The sequence below is a fragment of the Corythoichthys intestinalis genome, chromosome 17, assembly GCF_030265065.1.
Source record: "Corythoichthys intestinalis isolate RoL2023-P3 chromosome 17, ASM3026506v1, whole genome shotgun sequence".
In the NCBI taxonomy this organism is placed as follows: Eukaryota; Metazoa; Chordata; class Actinopteri; order Syngnathiformes; family Syngnathidae; genus Corythoichthys; species Corythoichthys intestinalis.
In genome coordinates this window covers 9147437-9169757 of record NC_080411.1, presented here as the reverse complement: position 1 = coordinate 9169757, position 22321 = coordinate 9147437, and the positions used below count along the sequence as shown (strand labels likewise).

At 39.6% G+C, this 22321-nt stretch overlaps 1 protein-coding gene across 4 annotated transcripts in view; it reads left to right on the top strand.

The window, feature by feature from the left end:
- Positions 1–21216, top strand: part of osbp2a (oxysterol binding protein 2a) — a 30150-nt gene extending 8934 nt beyond the window's left edge. For 3 of the 4 annotated variants that reach the window (XM_057819718.1, XM_057819719.1, XM_057819720.1), the window contains 12 exons: positions 3483–3736; positions 3815–3983; positions 5623–5731; positions 5806–5872; positions 6297–6434; positions 6505–6750; positions 8695–8815; positions 9077–9180; positions 9297–9392; positions 12608–12792; positions 12867–13087; positions 17989–21215. In XM_057819718.1, the coding sequence (XP_057675701.1) occupies positions 3483–3736; positions 3815–3983; positions 5623–5731; positions 5806–5872; positions 6297–6434; positions 6505–6750; positions 8695–8815; positions 9077–9180; positions 9297–9392; positions 12608–12792; positions 12867–13087; positions 17989–18131 (1853 nt within the window). In that variant the 3' untranslated portion in view covers positions 18132–21215. Of the gene's footprint in view, positions 1–3482; positions 3737–3814; positions 3984–5622; positions 5732–5805; positions 5873–6296; positions 6435–6504; positions 6751–8694; positions 8816–9076; positions 9181–9296; positions 9393–12607; positions 12793–12866; positions 13088–17988 lie in introns of all 4 variants that reach the window. The other variant, XM_057819716.1, reaches the window with a different exon arrangement.
- Positions 21217–22321: the final 1105 nt, after the last annotated feature.

Genomic DNA, 22321 nt, shown 5'->3' with positions numbered 1-22321 from the left:
CACAAAATGTAATGTCTACATACTGCACGGAGATGCCGGGTCTCTAGAGGGTTTTTTATTTATGTTTTTATTTTCATTCCCAAAAAATATAGCAGCCCATTCCTGACGCGCCATCTTTTTCCACGAGGGGAAATTGTAAATGTACACAGTTGCCCTGGAAACATAAGTCTGTGCAGTCAGAAAGCTTGGCTATTTTTAGAAGTTGGGGAAGATGACGCAGTCCAATTTGCCTCCACCCTTTCTTTCTCTGAGACTCTCCATCAGTCACATGGATTTTCCTCGGAGTGACGACCCAGTCTAAGACAACAAAATCTTCATTTTAAAAAGATGAGTCAGGATGTACAACAACAACAAAAATTAGGAGGGGACTGTGATCTAGGAGAGGTTCGAAAACCCTTCAAATATCTTGACCTATTTAGAAGAGGAATCAAATAATTGCATAATGCTTCTGTATTGTGACATACTTTCAACACATATCACAGAAAATAAGTAGAAATACATGGGATTATGAATTCTAAGTACTTTGGAGATTGTCATCGGTGACTCATGAGTGCGAGCACACCCACAGTTGATGGATTGAGCATCACTATGGACACACGTAGGAGGAAATGATCAAAATTGGGACTATAACACTCCGCGGGTTTGCACTAGCCACAGTACTTTTACTATTACAGTGGTATGAAAAAGTTTCTGAACCTTTTGGAATTTCTCACATTTCTGTAAAAATCACCATCAAATGTGATCTGATCTTTGTCAAAATCACACAGATGAAAAAACAGTGTCTTCCATAACTAAAACCACCCAAACTTTTATAGGTTTTCATATTTTAATGACGATAATATGCAAACAATGACAGAAGGGGGAAAAATAAGTAAATGAAAATAAGTAAATAAACCATCACATTTAATATTTTGTGCCCCCCCCCCCCCCCCCCTTTGGCAACAATAACCAACCAGACGCTTTCTGTAGCTGCATATCGATCTGGCACATTGATCAGGACTAATCTTGGCCCATTCTTCTCTACAAAACTGGTGTGGTTTAGTCAGATTCCTGGGATGTCTGGTATGAATCGCTGTCTTTAGGTCATGCCACAGCATCTCAATGGGGTTCAAGTCTGGACTTTGACTTGGCCACTCCAGAACGTGTATTTTGTTCTTCTGAAACCACTCTGAAGTTGATTTACTTCTGTGTTTTGGATCATTGGCTTGTTGCAGCATCCATCCTCTTTTTAGCTTCAACTGTCTGACAGATGGCTTCTGGTTTTCATGCAAAACATCTTCCATTAATGATTGCAATTTGTCCAGGTCCTAAAGCAGCAAAATTGCCCCAAATCATGATGCTCCCTCCACCATGCTTCACGGTGGGGGTGAGGTGTTGATGTTGGTTAGCTGTTCCATTTTTCCTCCACACATGACGTTGTGTTACCCCCAAACAATTAAACTTTGGTTTCATCAGTCCACAAAATATTTTGCAAAAACTTCTGTGGAGTGTCCAAGTGGCTTTTTGCGAACATTAAACGAGCACCAATGTTTTTTTTTTTTTAGACAGCAGTGGCTTCTTCTGTGGAGTCCTCCCAGGAACACCATTTTTGGCCGTAGTTTTACATACAATTGATGTGTGCACCCAGATATTGGGCTGTGGCAGTGATTTCTGTGAATCTTTAGCAGATACTGTAGGGTTCTTTTTTACCTCTATGAGTATTCTGCACTGAACTCTTGGCGTCATCTTTGGTGGACGGCCACTCCTTGGGAGAGAAGCAACAGTGCCAAACTCTCTCCATTTGTAGACAACTTCTCTGACTGTTGATTGATGAACATCCAGACTTTTAGAGATGGTTTTGTATACTTTCCCAGCTTCATACAAATCAACAATCCTTGATCGCAGGTCTTCAGACAGCTCTTTTGACCGAGCTATGATTCACATCAGACAATCAATCAATCAATCAAAACAATTTTTACCAGGTGTGTGGTTTATAGTGGGCAGGGCAACTTTAAACCACTCATCAGTGATTGGGCACACACCTGACTTAAAATGTTTGGTAAAAATTGGTTTCAATTGCTCTTTAAGTCTCCTTAGGCAGAGGGTTCAATTACCGTATTTTTCGGACTATAAGTCGCAGTTTTTTTTCATAGCTTGGCTGGGGATGCAAATTATACTCAGGAGCGACTTTTGTGTGAAATTATTGATAATTATGATATCATTTCACATTTTATTTTGGTGTTTTGGAGTGACATCGATGGTTTGGTAAACTTGTTAGCATGTTCTTTATGCTATAGTTACCTGAATAACTCTTAATAGCTATGTTAAGTTAACATATCGGCCACATTCACATTTGGTTGTTAATGCATTATGTAACATTGTCATACTGTACATTTATTCAGCATGTTGTTATCTATTGCATTTTTATTTTTCATTGCCTTTACAGATGACATATCTGTTCTATGTGTTGGATTTTATCAAGTAAATTTCCCCCAAAAATGCGATTTATACCCCAGTGCTACTTTTATATGTTTTTTTTTTCCCTCTTCGTTGGGCATTTTATGGCTGGTGCAACTTATACTCGGGTGCGACTTATAGTCCGAAAAATACGGTACTTATTTTTCTCCCCTTCTGTCATTGATTGTATGCTATCCACATTAAAAATATGAAAACCTATAAACGTTTGGGTGGTTTTAGTTAAAGCAGACACAGTTTTTACATCTGTGTGATTTTGACAAAGATCCGATCACACTTGATGGTGATTTTATGCAGAAATGTGAGAAATTCCAAAAGGTTCAGATACTTCTTCATACCACTGTGTCTTCTCCCTCTGTATAAAACAGCCTCCCTATTCAAATGTATTGGACGTCTAAAAGCAATAAACTCATTCCAATTCACAGCAGAAGGATGAAAATAGCTTATTTTTCTGTTTATTACTTTTGTAGAATATCCTTTAATTATTTCCTGTCCCATGTATTGATAATTTTTGCATTTCCATCTTTGATTTGAAGGTACACCTGAAACCATTTTTTTTTTTGGTGTTCCATCATGGAAAAGTCAATAGAAGTAAGCCAAAATATCAGGAAGAGAATTGCAGACTTCCACAAGTCTGGCTCATCCTTGGATGTAATTTCCAGATGCACGACGATGTCGTGTTCATTTGTTTTAAACAAATGGTTCTTAAACTGGGTTCGGTGAGTAAGTCTAAGGTTAAGAAATGAAGAGCAGAGCTCGTTTTTCCTGTTCATTAGTTGTAGAATACCAAAAAATTATTCCCTGAACCATGTTTTGATAATTGTTATGTCGCCATATTGTGAGATAATCGGTATTGTGAACCGTGTATCGTATCGTGGGGAACCCAGAGGTTCCCAACCCTACTCTTAACCTTTAGGATGAATGACCACAGTTTAAAATCTGTCTTGGATACAGCTTGTTTGAGTTGCTTCTGTCTTATCCAGTCAATCGCATATAGACATTTTTTGTGTCCTGGTGTTTCTGAGCAGATGACTCAGGTGATGACGAAAGTCCAGGCACGCATGACGCTCGAGTGTTGAGCCAAGGCACGCTAAAGACGTTGGCCAGCAAACTGGATGATCTGAGCACCTGTAACGAGCTGATCGGAAAGCATGGCGCTGCCCTCCAGCGCTCCCTCAGCGAATTCGAGGATCTCCGCGCGTGCATTGACAACACGGACAAAGTGAAGGCTGTTAATGAGCGAGCCGCTCTCTTTCGCATTACCTCCAATGCTATGATCAATGTGAGTGTTGCCGCCGTTAGCTGAAAATCGGACGGGGAACGTGTCGACGGAACCCCGTGTTGTGTTTGCACTTGTCAGGCTTGTCGTGACTTCCTGGATGTAGCACAAGCTCAAAACCGCAGGTGGCAGAAAACCCTGCAGCATGAGCAAGAGCAGCGTCACTATCTGGAGACCACCATTGAGCAGCTAGCCAAACAGCACAATAGCCTGGAGACAGCCTGGAGGGAGAAGCCCACCTCTTACACAGGTGAGAGACACCGGTCTATTCTTAATTGCAAACGCACAAAAGCTGCCTGTTGATATATCGTATTTTCCGGACTATAAATCGCTCCAGAATATAATTCGCACAAGCTAGGAAATGCATAATGACGAAGAAAAAAAACATAAGTCGCATTTTTATGGACAAAAGGATTTAATAAAATCCAGTTCCAAGTCCGCTACTTCATGCTTCAAACTTCGCGCCCTCAGTCCATCGCGGATTTTTTTTCCCAATTAGAAAAAGAATAAATACAGATGAGTCGTTCCGAGCCGATCACGTAGTCTCACTCTCCCTCCTGCTGCTCTTTGTTGGTCAGGCTGTGCACTGGAGTTGGTTATTAAAAGCGGCGCATGTGTCATTCATCGTTTAACTTGTTAAACAGTTGCTGTGGCAACTCATTGTGTGTAAGTGAGTAGCTGGGCCCGCGTGGGCCCGCTCAATGAACCATTTGATAAAAACAAGAATTTTTCTACTTTATTCTTGTTTAAAAATAATTCGGTGGGACAGTAACATGTTTAAAACTTAACATAATTATTACATTTGAAGTGCTTAAAAACCATTTATTAATATACTGTATATTAGGGCTGCAGCTATCAATTATTTTAGTAGTTGATTAATCGATGAACTAGTTAGTTCGAATAATCGAGTAATCGGATAAGGAAGACGAAAAATTAAAATACCCGATTGAGCCTCAAATGGTATAAAAAAAATACATGAGTATCTAAGTACAACAAAAGAACAATTGGCTAACTTACATAGCAAAAGTCCGCTACCTTAAATGTTATAAAATGCTAACTTTTTTTTTTAATGCTCTTAACAAATGGTTCAGACTCATATTCCCACAAAAAATGGCTAAATATACCTATAAACTAAACTACGAATGCATTAAAAAAAATTAGCCCAAACAAAAACTTAGCTCGGTTGGTCTTAACAGGGAGCAGTTGGTTTCAGCCATATGAAAGGAGGCAGACCAGAGGGCAGTGTATCCACCCAAATCAATAAAGGTAAATGTAAACACTTTCAAAATAAACCATTACAACTCAACTTTAATTCAATAAATATTCAAAGCAACAAAATTTAATTATAATATTTTTTTTAATCGAATACTCGAGTTAATCGATTAATCGTTGCAGCACTAAAATATATACATGTTTAATTTGGGAAGAAAAAGTGAAAAAACATGTCTTTATATGTATCTTTCAAATGCTGAATCCGAATACATTGAACACAAAGTTTTTTTGGGTGGGTTGGGGGGGGTGCTACTTTGTTGTTTTTCACTTATCGCGACGGGTTCTGGCCGCCAATAACCGCGAAAAACGAGAGATCACTATAGTTCATTTTGAGGACTATTGTTTTGCAGCCGTTTTAGTTTTCGTCTTAAGTCTTTTGGAGGAAAATACTTATTAGTCTTAGTCATTTCAAAATGTGTTCGTCTGGTTTTAGTCGACAATTACTCAAAATGTTTTTGTATATAAGGGTATACATGTTTAATTTTATCAGTAGTCTGAATGGTTCAAAAAATTTGATTTTGTTGTGCCTGACCAACATTTTGTACAGCTTTACACGCTACTTGTCACGGTTTTGGAAGCACTGGAAGAGACCCAGTGATGTTTTTATATCCCGGCAGGTGGGCAGAGATCTCGCGAGGTGGACGAGAGTGATGAGAATGATGAATTCTTTGACGCCATGGAAGACGCTCCTTCATTCATAACTGTGAATGCCGAGACTAAGCACAGGTGAGACTTCTCGTGTATACTAAAGTCATCCGTTTAACTTTCTCGCTTCACCAAGGTATTACTCCCTTTCTCAGGCGCTCAGGGAGTAGTCAGAGTATGAAAAGTGGCGGAATCCCCAGTGACTGGACCCATAACGAGAATGTAGGTGTCTTACCTCGCTTCCTTCGTTTATATGACATATTGGAGTAGGGCTGCGCGAAGTGGCTTATTTTAACAGTGAATTTTAAATGGGTTTATTACTAGTAGATGCCCAAACCATTTGAACTGGAAAACTTCTCAATTCAAATGGATTGGATGCCTATTGCCGTCCATGGCAGGTAAAGAGTTTAGTTATGTGAATTTATAAGAGATTTGTAAATAAATGAATACTGTAAAAAAAATTAATTCAGTTCCAGGAGCAAATTTTACACAGGCCAGACTTGTATGAATTTTTTTTTTTTTTTTTTTTTTTTGCGTCAAATTATTTTTGGAATTTAAAGTATTTAAAAAAAGAAAAGAAAAAAAACGTAAAAAAAAGTTGATTTACCATCCAGGCTTACTAAGATATAGCCTTAATTTCTTTCAGGACACCTCAGACTCAAACCACATGCAGCTACGCCGAACAAGACGTAACCGTATTCCAGACAAACCCAATTATTCCCTCAACCTGTGGAGCATCATGAAGAACTGTATTGGGAAAGACTTGTCGAAAATACCAATGCCTGTAAATGCATCGCATACAAATCCAAACAATAATTGTGATTCAGTCCAACTCAGTTCCTTATTGACGGCAGGTCAACTTCAACGAGCCGCTGTCGATGCTGCAGCGTCTGACCGAGGACGTGGAGTACAGCGAGCTCTTGGACCGGGCGGCTCGCTGCGACTCATCTCTGGAGCAGATGTGTCTGGTAGCCGCCTTTTCAGTCTCTTCCTACTCCACCACCATACATCGCACATCTAAACCCTTCAACCCTCTACTTGGGGAGACCTATGAACTGGACCGCCTGCAGGAATATGGCTACCGCTCCATCTGTGAACAGGTGAGTCAAAGCCCCAAAATAGTCACACTTATACATTCGTATCATAACTCACTGACGATGATCGACGTCCAATCATGTGCCGCTTTTACTTCTCCTGTGAATTTAAATTAGCTTGGCAGTGGTAGACGTCCCATCTATTTGAACTATAAGGGCAGTCAGCCCAATACTCACAATTTAAATGGATTGGACGTCTATCTGTGTCAATGAGTTATTTGAACTATAAGGGCAGTCAGCCCAATACTCACAATTTAAATGGACTGGACGTCTATCTGTGTCAATTATTTATTTTGAGGGGGAAATAAATTAACTCTATTATATAAGCTGCACACAGACTACTTTAACTGTGTCAAAGTGTCATTTTGTCAGTGTTGTCCCATGAAGAGATACTTCTACTTGAGTAATATTATTCTGAAGTAACGTTACTCTTACTTGAGTACAATTTTTGGCTTCTCTACCCACCTTTGGTTACTACCAGTGTTGTTAATCTTACTGAAAAAAAGTAATTAATTATAGTTACAAATTACTTCTCCCAAAAAGTAATTGCGTTAGTAACTCAATTACCTGAATGTCAGAGTAATTAGTTACTTGGCAAAGTAATTGGTGATAATTACTTTTTTTTTTTTCCCTAAAAAAAAATTAAAAAAAAAAAAAAAAACATTGGCCACACTACGTGAAGTTTTTTGTGAAGGTTTTTGGTACAATTGGCCCGAGCCCAATTCTTTACCCTAGTTTACCCTTTACCCTGAATCGACTATTAAAAGTTGTTAAAATTGCTCCCATTATTGCATTAGTTCCCTTCTCTCTACTTTCGACATATGAAAGTTTTAAAACTGTTTCATCATTTAAAGATAGATTCAAGTCAAGATTTTGCCAATTTAGAAGTATTTTAGATAAAAAGTTACTTAGGTTCGCTAGGAAGGTTCTCTACAACAGAGCCGTCCTAAAAAGTCTACTGCTTTAAGATGGCGGCTGTCTACTAACTCATTTAGTGCCATGTCTGTCATTTTGCATCTAGTTATATCTATGTACTGTACATGTGATATCTACCATGTCTACCATATCTACCATAACATGCGGGCGTAGTTTGTAAGCTATCGGCTACAACATGTATTATTGGAGCTACCTAGCATCGCGTTTGCTCGGCGTCACAACTTTCTTGCCTCCTCCCTACTCCTGCTCTGCTCTGTCGTCTCGGTGAGTCCGTCTCCCTCAGACTTTTCGACCAATATAGTAACGCATTGTAACGCATGCCTTTCCGTCCTCAATAACGGTAATGGCGTTGCCAAGATGAGAAAAGTAATTAATTAGATTACCCACTACTGAAAAAAATAATGCCGTTAGTAACGCCATTATATTGTAACGCCGTTATTAACAACACTGGTTACTACCCACCTCTGCTGGCAACCAATTCAGGGTAGGTCCTGCCTCTTGCTCATAGTTAGCTGGGATAGGCTCCAGCACCCCCGTGACCCTTGTGAGGATAAGCGGAATTGAAACCAATAGGAATCAAACGAAATTGACTAAAAACAGAAATTCACTCTGGGTTTGGCCTCCAATAACATTAAAGTTATTTTTGATTTAATAGTATTTAACTCATTGCCCACCACTAACATGATAGACGTCCATTTCATTTGAACTAGAAGCGATCATTCGCCACAGCCTCTTCCATTTAAAAATAAATTGGATACTTAGCCCCGTCAATGGAAGCTATTGAGTTAAATGAGTGCCCTATAAAGGTGGAATCATAACTTGTTTTCTGATTATTTTTTTTTTGTGGGTGTTAATCCCTGATTTAATTGGCATTAGATTAATCTTTAAAATGGGAGTTTGTCCATTGTTGCTCAGTTAAGTGTAAGCCAAAGCTGGAACTAATCCTTGATTTGGCTAGACCAGAATTCATCAGGGATTTTAAAATATGGAGTTACTTCTGTGATTCACTTCCAGGTTAGTCACCACCCACCAGCTGCTGCCCACCACGTCACTTCACAGCGTGGATGGACCCTGTGGCAACACATAACTATTGACAGCAAATTCCGTGGGAAGTACATCTCTGTCATGCCACTAGGTAAGAAGCATCAGCAGCATGCACCGTACAACGCCGAAAAATTATAAACTTCCAGTTTGGAGGTGACCCCCGCAGATGATGTCACACATGAGGCTGCTCCTTTTTGCGTAGGCGTCCTTTCAGGAGCGTGGCGTTCATGAACGCACCTTAAACATTTAGTTTCCTAGGTCGTTAGTTTAGTCGTTTGTAGTCGCACGATTATTTTTTAATTAAAATCTAACATTTGTTACTGATATCTAAAGGTCCTTTAATCTACAACAGGAAAGATTCACTTGCAGTTCCACTCAAGCGGGAACCACTACGTGTGGAGCAAAGTGACCTCGACAGTGCACAATATTATCGTGGGGAAACTCTGGATTGATCAGGTTGAGTTTCGCTCATTGTGTTCATTTTATGTATTGTATTCCCTCAAAATATGAAACTTGAATTCTTGAAATGTGCCATGCCAGAAGTCTAAAATGATTCACTTTGTTTCTGGCAGTCTGGTGACATCGACATTGTGAGCAACACCACCAAGGATACATGTCATCTGAAGTTCTCGCCCTACAGCTACTTCTCGAGAGATGTCCCACGCAAAGTATGACAGCCTCTTCCTATAAATGAAAATGAGGACAATATTGACTAGGTGCACAAATATGGTGACCGGTGACCAGTGTAAGATCACCTCCTTCTGGTCTTAAATGACATTAATTTGGCAGCAAAAGAATTATTTTAAGGAGGACTATTGTGATAGCTTTTTTGTAATTGTAAAGAGCTTTACTAGTTTCAGTGAGAAGGGAATAGTTGTTGTTGTGAACTACCGTTTCAAACAAACGTACATCGAGATATCATTTAGCTTAGCAATTGGAGGCGTGAAAGCCATTTTTCCAGTGTCCAAAAATTCAAAGAAAGCGCAATTATCACAAATCGCTCACTGCTACCAGGAATGCACTGAAATTGGCTCCTTTCAAAATAGGTTACTTGAGTCTCCAGGATGTAGAACATTTTGGCAGATGTTTGCGTACTTGTGAGAAGGCACCATATTTTATTTCTGCCTGATCGTAAAAATGAAAAACAACAAAACATTTAGATATTGTTTCCATCCATTCATCCATTATCGACTGCTTAATCCGGGGTCGGGTCATGGGGCGCAGCAGCTTTAGCAGGGAAGCAGACTTTAAAAAGTGCTCGAAGTTGGCTATAAAAAAGATAAACGAACCCTGCCTGAAGCGTCCTCAAACAGTTAGCGAACAGCGTATTTATAACTACCCATGTACCGTAATTTTCGCACTATAAGGCACACCTGACTATAAGCCGCCTCCAACAAAATTTGGCACAAAAACACCATTTGTTTAAGGATAAGCCGTACTGGACTAAAATTCACAGCTGTCCTCACTGTATTATGGGATATTTACACCAAAAGATATTAACCGGTAACATTTTATTTGACAGCGGCATCATACAACTGTCAAACGACCAAATGAACCACTATGAAACTTAGAACCAATTGGCTGCAAAGCTTCATTGCTTCAAGACGCTTCATTTGGCCATCACTGCTCCCTTAGAACGAGACAGTCAACCTCTGCGGTCAACACTGTTGTTGTCCAACAGGCCTCTTAGCATGCATTGCAGCGCCACGAATGGAAATAACAATCAAAATTCATGTTTTGTGGTAATTATTTCTTCAGTTACTGTTCCAGTTGTTTCATTAATTACTAATTATGGTATTTGGCAAGACTTTATTTGACAGTGGCGCCATAAGACTGTCATTAGAGAATCATAATTATGACATGACACTAAGGGTGTAACGGTACATGTAGTAGTATTGAACCGTTTCGGTTCGTGGTGCTCGGTTCGGAACGGACGCGTACCGAACGAGTTTCTGACGTAATATAAGTCACTCGTGTAAAAATACGGTGGATCCGGTCGATTTTTAAACTAATATGCAATCGTAACCTACTTTTTGAGTCCATCAGATCTCTTGAGTGGTAGATCGGGGCACAGTTGACTTGTCTTTGTTGATTTACTCCTGTCTTCTCTGCTATAATAATAACCAACACGGCCCCGTGTTCAATACAAAACCCTCCTACCACAATAAAACAAGTAGGAACTAATATTCACATAGGAACTAAAGTTATACAACATAAAATATACAATATAAATAAATACTCCATCACATTTGTAAAATATAAGCACATAATAAAATAAATAATAGTCCATTTAAATAAAATAAATTGAAATGAGCTAAAATACATGTAATTAAATAATAAGAATAATACACATATCCTGCTTACACAATTAAATTTATTAATTTCTCTGTGGCGCTTTAACTTGAGAAAATCCACCAATAAAGCTTTTGAAAACCATTCATAAGAAAAAAAAATGTTTCATTGAGGCATTTCATTTGTTAAATACATGTTAAAATCTTTGTCATTGGGACCGCTTTTCTCTTTAGCACAGGACTTCTTTTTTCTTCTTTCTTTCAGAAAGAAAGCTGACCAATACGCAGGGTCTGAAAGGCAAATTGTTCTTGGATTATCTTTAAAGACCCGCTACTTTTTGAGCAGAATTCTAGCTTTGTATAGGCAAATGTTCCTATTGTTGAAAGCACAAAAATGTGTAATAAACAACTAGCACATTTATATTTTGCATTTTGTTTTCTTACTGTACCGAAAATGAACCGAACCGTGACCTCAAAACCGAGGTACGTACCGAACCGAGATTTTTCTGTATCGTTACACCCCTACATGACACTGTCATGAGCATTAATGAATGCTTATAAAAGATGTCATTTATTGTTATCCGGCAAATTATCTCACTTTTGAATGGATGTAAAAGATCCAAGATGGACATAAATGGAGTTAGTGACATAATTTGCCAGGTGACACTTAATGACATAAGCATTCAGTAATGCTCATGATAGTGTCACGTCATAATTATGACTGTCTTATGACGCAGCTGTCAAATAAAGTGTTGCCTATTAACCCAAATAAATCAACAAATAAGCCGCACTGGACGAAAAGCCGCAGGATTCAAAATGAAGGAAAAAAGTAGCGGTTTATAGTCTAAAAATTACGGTACTTCAGATTTCAAGTTACCTTATTTTTTGGACTATAAGTCGCACCCGAGTATCACACCTGCCAAAAATGCACATCGAATAGGTGTGTGTGTGTGTGGGGGGGGGGGGGGGGGGCATGTCGTACTGGAGTATAAGTCAAATTTGGAAAGTCACTTTATTTAATTGGAGACCAAGCACATACATTGTACATTAATGTAGTAGTAAAAGAGAGAAGAGAGAGAAAAAACGCTAATTAGGGATCTGTTAACATGTTAAGTTACTCCGATAACGATAAACAAAAAAATCCCGATATCACTACCAAATCTATTCAAGTCTTCATCTTCAGTATCAATTTTGAACAATTGCACCAACTTGAAGTAGAGGCCATGCTTCAAGTATAAGCATCAATATCTAAGTCACACCTGAGTATAAGTCGCAGGCCCGGCCAAACTATGGAGAATTTTTTTTTTTTTTTTTAAGTGCAACTTATGGTCCGGAAAATAGGGTATATGACGTTTGCTTTTCATTCTATTTTTGTTTTATTTTTATTTCCTGTTTGACTTGTTTTTGTCCAAACGTTCTTGATGATTTCATGTGATTTTTATGTACCATTTTATCTGTGTTGTGGTTGATTTTTTTGTAAACCTTGTGTTGAATTGTGCTATAAAAATGTTTTTGCTTTGCATTGCCCAAGCATGTGCAAGTGCTTTAAGACTTGCAAACTCTGCTGGAATCGCTTGTGATTTCTTTTCTAGGTGACTGGTGTGGTGGAGGACAGGGAGGGAACAGCACATTATATACTATCAGGAACCTGGGATGAAAAGATGGAGAGTGCCAAAATAGTAGACAGCAGTCAAGGAAGTGGAGGCTCAGAAGGCAAACAAAAGACAGTTTATCAAACTCTTCAGCCAAAACTCTTGTGGAAGAAATACCCGCTCCCGTATGTACTTTCAAATACATCAATTATTACATGACTGAATCTCATTCTGACTTCCATCTCTTTGGCTTCTTTAGGGACAATGCGGAAAACATGCATTATTTCTCCGCCTTGGCTTTGACTCTGAATGAGCCAGAAGAAGGCATCGCGCCCACTGACAGCCGTATGCGTCCAGACCAGCGGCTGATGGAGGTGGGCCTGTGGGATGAAGCAAACACCCAGAAGCAGCGTCTGGAGGAGTGTCAGCGGCTGGAGAGGAAGAAGAGGGAGGTCCAAAACATGCAGGCGCTGGAGGAAGGCAAGTCCAGATTGAATATTGTATCTTACAGTACTTTGTCCTATCTGTACATTTAAAACATAAACGTGTCACTGTCTATATAGCTGGGCTTTGTGTACCAATATTGCCATTTTAGCTGCTTCGCATTAGCACACTGACAGTGTTTCTCTTATGTTAGTATGAGAATCAACCTCATATTTTGTTTGTGTTCTTCTTTAAAGCAACACTTGGTAACTTTTCAAACTTTATAAAATATTTTCATAACATTTGTGATAATATCCCGACTGACAACTGGTTAAATGACACCTCTTTTATATCTTTATCTATATCTATATATAAATCTTTATATCTGTATCACTTTCACCGGCACTAATTAACTTTGAGGAGGGTGGCAGGAACCCTGCCACACACAAAAAAACCCAACAAATTTGCTTACTGCTTTAAGGCATCTGTCACTTCCCCCTTTCCCCTTTCATTATAAAGAAGGAAGTAGATGCGAACGCTTTCGCGCGAATTCTTGAAAGATGGCAGAGCAACAAAAGAGACAAAAAGTTTCATCTGAGGAGGAAAAAAAGGGAGGCTACCAGGATATACTGAATAAACATTAGAGGCGTGCAAAATTTCCGATTCTTAGATTATTCGCGATTCGGACGTGGAAGATTCGAGAACGATTCACAAATATCCAAATTCCGATTATTAAATTATACCAGGTAAAGCAGAAGTAAAACACAGTCAGCGCGGTCTTTGGGACGCAATGAGGAACGGACCGAGAGTAAATATCATGTTCAACTCATGCCGCTAGATAAAAAAACAATCATACCTGACTGCGGCTGACAGCCGCTACAAACAACGCCCAGTTGCTAGTTGTTACAAACATACGGCTACAGTAGATATCATATATATGTAGAACTAGATGCAAAACACAGACGACGTCAGTGTTAGAACATGTATTATTGAACAGAGATGCGAAATGACAGACTTTTCGGCGTAAGTAAACAGCCGCCATCTTAAAGCAGTAGACCTCGCTAAAAGGCTCTGTTGTAGCGAACCTAATTAACTTTTTTATCTAAAATACTCCTAAATTGGCAGAATCTTGACTTGAATCTATCTTTAAATGATGAAATAGTTTTAAAACTTTGACAAAACTAGACATAAAGGGAAATCATGGAATAACGGGAGCAATTTTAACAACTAACAGTTGATTCACAACATTAAATTAATTGAATGTAGTTTAAAGCTGCTGATACAGAACGGCGACTGGAGTTTTTTATTTACTGTTATTTTTGTATATTTGTTTACTGTTATATGTTAACTTGATACTGAAATAGTAGTTTGGTTTAGCCTGAGAGGATTTTTGAACAATTTTGGAACTAATGTACAAAACATAAAAAAAAAAAAAAAGGGAGGAGGGTGCATCAATAATCGTTTTATAATTGAATCGGAGCCTCTGAATCATAATCGTAATCGAATCGTTAGGTGCCCAAAGATTCCCAGCTCTAATAAACATTGGCCCGACTTTCACTCGCTTTCAGCGCTGACTAGTTCGGGTGGGGTGGAGGGGTTAGCCACACTAAGCCACACATTTGCTAACCATCATATGCTAGTGTTTAGCCACAACTGGATTCATTACCTTATTACCATTTCTCCTTCACACAGCCGCTGGAAACAATGTTTTTGATCCATCTGCAGGCAACCGGGAGATGATTTTTTTTATTGATTGATGATTTTACGACACTGTGCGGGTGTGCACTGGTCCTCATGGGAAACGCAGTCTTCTTTAAGGCAAACAACTACCACTTTTGTCCAGCGGCGTCACTAAAATTGACCAAAACTAAAAAGTTATATAGTGTTTCTTTATATTAACGTACACAATAAATACGAACTTGTTAATAATCTCTTGACTTTCCAAGAATAAAAAATAGAAATAAACATTTGTCTTAAGAACACTCAACATTGTCTGACTAAATAGTGCAGTTGTTAGCTGGAGTTGTCCTGGGACCGAAGGGTCAGCGGTTCGATTCCTGGCTACTACTGCCCTCTGTCGAAGTGGCCTTGGGCAAGCCACTGAACCCTAATTTGCCCCCAACTGGTTTGCAGTGCCTAGCATGGCAACAGCAACATTGGTGTGTGGATGTGTGCATGAAAGAGTAAATGTGTGCTAATGTAATAGAGAAACGCAGCACTGCTCCTAATGGGAAACTCAGTTTTCCTTAAGGCAAAACACTACCACTTTTGTCCACCAGCGTCGCTAAAATCAACCAAAACTGAAAAGTTACCAAGTGTTGCTTTAAATTTCTCAGAGACAGTGATCACTACAGTGGATATCAATTAAATAAAATTAGCATTAGCTTAACTCATTCATTATGTGTTGTGTTAGGTGGTAAAAGAGGGGAATTGATATTGAAAACACCGTTTGATGGCAAGAGATGTCCAATCCATTATAACTGGAAGTGGCTTGAAGCGATCATTTGAGCCCTTCCAGCCCCTCCCAGTTAAATGGATTGGACGTCTATTGCTCTCCATGGCAGCCAAAGAGTTAGATATAGACCCCAATCACCAACGTCACACGATCACGTGATCGCTGTATTGTGCCGCCATATTGTCAGTCATTGTGTGTCCGTATTGTCAATGATCGTAGTTTCTAAAGTTGGATTCATTTGCAAATTATGGAAGCCCCGGTGCTTTCAGACGATGTAAACACATTGGATGAGTTGCATAAAACCCGTTATTTGGAAAAGCTTTGGTCGATCCAGTCGCCAGATCCATATTTGATGCCCAAACCGATGTTTCCTCCCGTCTGATCCGGTCCCGTGCGTCAGAGCTCGTCCTGAGACCACAAAATTTCCAATCATACTCCAGTTTATGTCACGATGAGGAGTCGGGTACCCAAAATCGGCACGGGCCCGAATATAAACCGACATTTGGTCAGCTGAGCGTCACCTTTGTCACGATTGTAAAATGAAACTTGATCGACAACGGGCCGGTGTGTGCCGAAAAATAGCTGCCCTGTGTGAAATGTCCCTCCTGACGGGAGCGCTTATTTATAACGCTTTATTGACGTGAAAACATAAAATGTTTTCATGGACGCATTACAGTAATGGATTTACGACTGTAAGATCAGTTTTAAATAATTAAATTACACAAAATGTTAACGAGCTTCGTAGTCTCCGTCTGATGATGTCTGCGATCATGTTGGCATCATATTGATGTTTTCGGCGCTGTCGACACAAACGCATCATGGACCGAGATAAACAAACCGTGCTGCTTTCGAGATTTGCCCTTTTAACAATGGGCACACAGCAACTACTAAAATGACCGTTTATCTTCTCTGTTACTGCAACCAACCGCCACACATGCCTTCACCATTTTGATGGATCAATGTTGATGATTGTCAGGAAGGTTTTTGGGTTCGTTTACTAGGCGGTGATTCCTTAGACAAGCAGAAAAACGATGAGCTGACGGACAATATGGTTGCATCCGTCAGGGGGGCGGAGTTGTGACGTCACGCAATTGGGGTCTATAGACCCTACCCACGTGACGTCACAACTCCGCCCTCCTGACTGGTGCCGCCCAATTGTCCGTCAACACATCGTGTTTAGCTGTTACGGCTACGTACATTCCTCCTATTTACGACGTGTTTTTCTGCTCGTTAACAATAATAATCAAAATGGTGAAGGCGTGTGTGGCGGTCGGTTGCAATAACAGAGAAGATAGACGGAGAGACTTGAAGTTCTACCGGATTCCGAGAGACCCGGAGAGGAGAGAGCGAGATGGGCTGCTGCAATTCGACGAGAAAACTGGGCTCCAAACGATTACCACAGATTATGTAGTAGTCATTTTATATCTGGTAAGATGCATTTAATATATATTTAGAGGGTTTTGGGCTGACAACCACAATTAAGATCATTGCTAGGCTAATCGCCGACAACATACACGTATGTATGTAGTGAGAGTGCTATCGCTAAACCATATAAACATTAAAAGCCCTAACTCCATTGACAAATGACATGAAATACATTAGACTTGACAGTGGATGTTAGCAAGAACAAAAGATTTTGAATTGAAAATTTCGTAACTCTCCTTTCCAAGCACAAGATAGATTCCTGCCGAATTTTCGTGGACGAGGACCTGTTTCACCCAACCAGCAACAAAGTATTTATAAGCCTCCAAGCTCTTAAAGTTTTTCAAACTTTCGTGAGAATAGGCTGATTTTGTGTGGACAAGATAGTTGTACATATCAGGGTAGCTAGCAGATGTCAGGCAAATACGGCGGAAACAGCGGGTCGAAAAACATCGATTTAGGCATCAAATATGGATCTGGCGAATGGATAAACTGAAGCTTTTCCACATAACGCCTTGTATGCAACGCATCCATTGAGTTTACGGCATCCGAAAGCACCGGGTCTTCCATGAAATGCATTATAAATTGCTCGATCAATTGAGACCATTGATAATACAGACACAAAATGACGGACAAGGGGGCGGAACAATACAGCGAGCACGTGATTTTGTGACGTCGGTGGGTAGGGTCTATAGGAGGTCACAAATAATAAATTTGCCTATCGCAAAATGCATGCAGGCAATACGAACACTACAATTAAATGTCGAATGGGGTCCACAAAATATATTCCCGTGGGCTGAAATTTGCCCCTAGACCACATTTTGAAACCCTTATATGAATGTAATAAGAACATTTCAGTGGGAATAAAAATTATGATTTGTGCATGAAAGGGTTAAGTATTGTATTCAAACACTTACCAGTCAGGATATTAGGGGTGTAAATCACCAATTTCATGACTGCATGATACAATAAAACAAGCAAAGTCTGCCACGATTTGATTTCGATTTAATGGCCTCCGATTGATATTGATCCGAATAAATGTATCGTTTCACTCTTACTGGATATAATGCCATATGTGCAGGACAAGAAATGGAGGTGTACCAGCCGCTGTGGTTCGAGAAGAAAACTGATGATGCAACAGGAGAAAGCACCTACATCTACAGGGGAGGCTACTGGGAGGCCAAAGAAAGGCAGGACTGGAGCATGTGCCCTGAAATCTTCTAGAACAAACCAAAACAGCAGCTGTCACTTATATATCCTGCAGTCCTGTCAACAGTCAGGTCGATTCTAAGCCAAAACATGCTAATCTTTTTAGGAAAAGACAGAGAAAGAGCACTGCGCCGAACTTGTCATTCCAAAACCTGCTTCTTGAAACTCGCTTCTGACAAGAGATTTCAGCCTTTAAAGGGCCACAACATGGTTGCGTTCTGGAGCTTCCTGGGCTGGACGAAGCTGATTTTCAAGGTATTGCTTCGGAATAGGGGTGGCAACCTCAGGGTAGCTCACTATACGAACAATTATCAATACATTGGTCAGGAAATCATTCTAGGATATTCAACAAAACAACTGATGAACCGAAAAACAATTTACTTTCATCCTTCTGCTGTGAATTGGAATGAGTTTATCACTAGTAGATGTCCAATCCGTTTGAACTGGGCGGGTGGCAGTGAATGATCATGTACGGAAATTGTTGATTTAACATTACACTGGAATGCATTCAGTCTTAAACATTGGATTTAGACAACAAAGTTTTGGGCGTTCTTAGTCCAAATACAGGTTAGTTTTAGATGTTTCTGTCTTGTCATTACTGGTTAAAACTGTCTGCAACAAGTGTTCTGTTACTTGAGGAAAAAATGTTCTCGGGTAGATACACAAAATGTGTGTTTACGCTGCACAAAAATACCCAATCTATTCAGAATGCTAATCTTTTCGAAAAATGAATTCTTTTTTTTTTTTTTTTTTTTTTTAAGAATGAGGGATAAAATATGACTAAAATGGCACCAATACTAAATGACTTGAGTGCAGTTTTGTTTTAGTGTACTGTGTATTAATCTGATTATTGTACAAAAATGATGAGTCGCTGGTTGACTTTTGTTTTTTGTTTTCCTACTGTATATAGCTCAAATATAGAAGTAGAACTACATAGGTTAAAGTTAATTCACACACTATATATATTATGGTTACTATTTAACATTGTGTAAACAATATAAATATCATGAAATTCCAGGTTAGATTATCGATGACTTTTAACAGTTATGTGTTCTTTAGATAAAGCACAACAGTGATGTTTACCTGCAACTTAACCCAAATGCCAAGCTTTTGACATACTCCCATGTACAGTACTGTAGCTATGCATGATTTTTGGGGCGCTTGACTCAGGGCCCCATTTAAAACGTGGTGTTAACTGTGACTGGACTCTTTCTGGAACATGTGAACTCACCATTTGTGCCAGACGACCTTGAAAATGTTAAATATGTTACCTTTTTTTTAGCTCACATAAAAACACAAAGCTGTCCCTGAGATGTGTTGTTTGCTTTCGAGACGGTGTTATCAACTACCATTAATGTTAAACAGTAAACGGAGAGTGTTTTCAAGCTGTATGAATGGCAGTTTGATGTGGTACAATTGTACTCTGCAATACGACTACCAATACAGGTAGTCCCCGGGCAGTGTTGTCACAGATTACTTGAAATAGTAATTTAATTACTGATTACGCCTCAAAAAAGTAATCTAGTTACTTTACTGATTACTTCATTATCAAAGTAAGTAAGTTACTTTAAAAGTAATCTATCAGTTACTTTTTACCCATTTTTCTCCCTTTGCCGCCTCAACATAAGAATGACAACAGAAAAATGTGATCACATGTAATTGACTTTCCGATGATTGAATTTAATGGGGAATATCAGAATTCGGCGCTAGCTTAGCCACTCCGGAGCCCTGAAACTAACAAATATCTGACAAACTGCTTGGAATGTGTTGAAATCAACTCCACCGACCAATTAAACCTCACTAACTCTAAGATGAAGCCTCATGTCAAAACTTCTGAATTTCAGGGTATGGTTAACAGCATATCAGTGCCAATGTAAAACAATGCAAACTGATGGCACAATAATCAACAACACACAAGTGGATTAAAATCGTACAGTGCAATAAACACAAAGGTGGTGACGGGCACGGATGCGCGTGCAGCCTTGCACATTAACAACCCGGAAGTACTCCTCTCAACGCACACGCGGTCAATTTGGCCACAAAACATGGCGGCAACTAAGCACTTTACACTCAATCGGACTTACAACACATCCCACAGATGCTAAACACATCACCTCACGGCATAAATGTGCAACACGCATATGATGCCCGTCGTTGCTATGGCAAAGCTACGAAACGGCTGCGCATGTAGGGGGTACAACCTTTTGCTGATACCCTCCAGAATGAAGGAAAAATACTCACCTTCATTCATGGATATCTAAAGATCAACATTCCCTAGCAACGTCTCAACACTCGGCGCGAATGTCCACCCGCCTCAGTCCCACAACACGTGACGTGAGACCAAAACAGGAAATAGCTAAGAGGTTGTCATGGAAACACGTACCGGGAACCTTTTATTTTAGCATTTACTATTCAAAATGCTCTTCGTACAGGACTACAATATCCTTCATTCTACATACGTTATGAGGCAATGAAAAAAATAGTAACGCAGAGACACTGAGGGAACTAACTTTAATCAGATTACTGGTGTAGAAAAATGAACGCGTTTGACTACTCGTGACTGAAAAAAGTAATCAGATTACAGTAACGCGTTACTAACTAACGTGTTACTGACAACACTGTCCCCGGGTTACGACGTACTCTACTTAAGCGATTTCGACTTTACGACGCCATCTCCAGTCATTTTTTTTTTCTAAGTCGCACAAACAGTACCTAATTGTACCTCAAAGTATCTTATTTTTTACTTTACCTTATTACCATGACTTGTTCTATCCTCACTAAACGTGAAGTTGTTCAGCTTGACAGACAGCAGACAAAGAAACTGTGCTTTTTGAAGTTTTTTTACTTCCTTCACTTTTGACATCTTGTAAAGCTGTAACACTCATACAGTGCTGGCCAAAAGTATTGGCACCCCTGCAATTCTGTCAGATAATGTTCAATTTCTCCCAGAAAATGATTGCAATTACAAATGCTTTGGTAGTAATATCTTCTTATTTTGCCTGCAATGAAAAAGCACAAAAGAGAATGGGGGGAGGGAATTAAATATCATTTTACTCAAAACTCCAAATATGAGCCGGACAAAAGTATTGGCAGCCTCTGAAAAACCACACCTGTTATTTACCTGTGGCACATAACAGGTGGTGGCAATAACTAAATCACACGTGGAGCCAGTTAAAACGGATTAAAGTTGACTCAACCTCTGTCCTGTGTCCTTGTGTGTACCACATTGAGCATGGGGAAAAGAAAGAAGACCAAAGGACTGTCTGAGGAATTGAGAATCTCAAGGCTACAAGTCCATCTCCAAAGACCTGAATGTTCCTGTGTCTATCTTGCGTAATGTCATCAATACGTGTAAAGCCCATGGCACTGTGGCTAACCTCCCGAGATGTGGACGAAAAAGAAAAATTGACGGGAGATTTCAAAGAAAGATTGTGCGGATGGTGGATAAAGAACCTCGACTAACATCCAAACAAGTTCAAGCTGTCCTGCAGTCCAAGGGTACAACTGTGTTAACATCGGCGTCTGAATAAAAAGGGACTCTATGGTAGGATAGGACCCCACTTCTGACCTAGAGACATAAAAAAGCCAGGCTAGAGTTTGACAAAACTTATCTGAGAAAACCAAAAACGTTTTAGAAGAATGTTAGAGCTTTTTTGGAAGAGGCATCAACATAAAGTTTACAGGGGAAAAAAACGAGCCCTTCAAAGAAAAGAACACGGTCCCCACAGTCAAACATGGCGGTGGTTTCCTGAGGGAGTTGAAAGTCCGTGTTGCCCAATGACAGCCCCAAAACATCACTGCTCTAGAGGAGATCTGCATGGAGGAATGGGCCAAAATACCAGCAACAGTGTGTGAAAAGCTTGTGAAGAGTTACAGAAAACCTTTGGCCTCCGTTATTGCCAACAAAGGGTACATAACAAAGTATTGAGATGAACTTTTGGTATTGACCAAATACTTATTTTCCACCATGATTTGCAAATACATTCTTTAAAAATCAAACAATGTGATTTTCTGGGGTTTTTTCCACATTGTCTCTCAAGGTTGAGGTTTACCCATGTTGACAATTACAGGCCTCTTTAATATTTTCAAGTGGGATAACTTGCACACATAGGCGGCTCTATTATTTAGGCGAAGTAGGCGATCGCCTTAGGCCCCCAATCAGTCGGGGGCCCCCAACCAGCTGCCCTTGCCCCAACGAGCAAGGG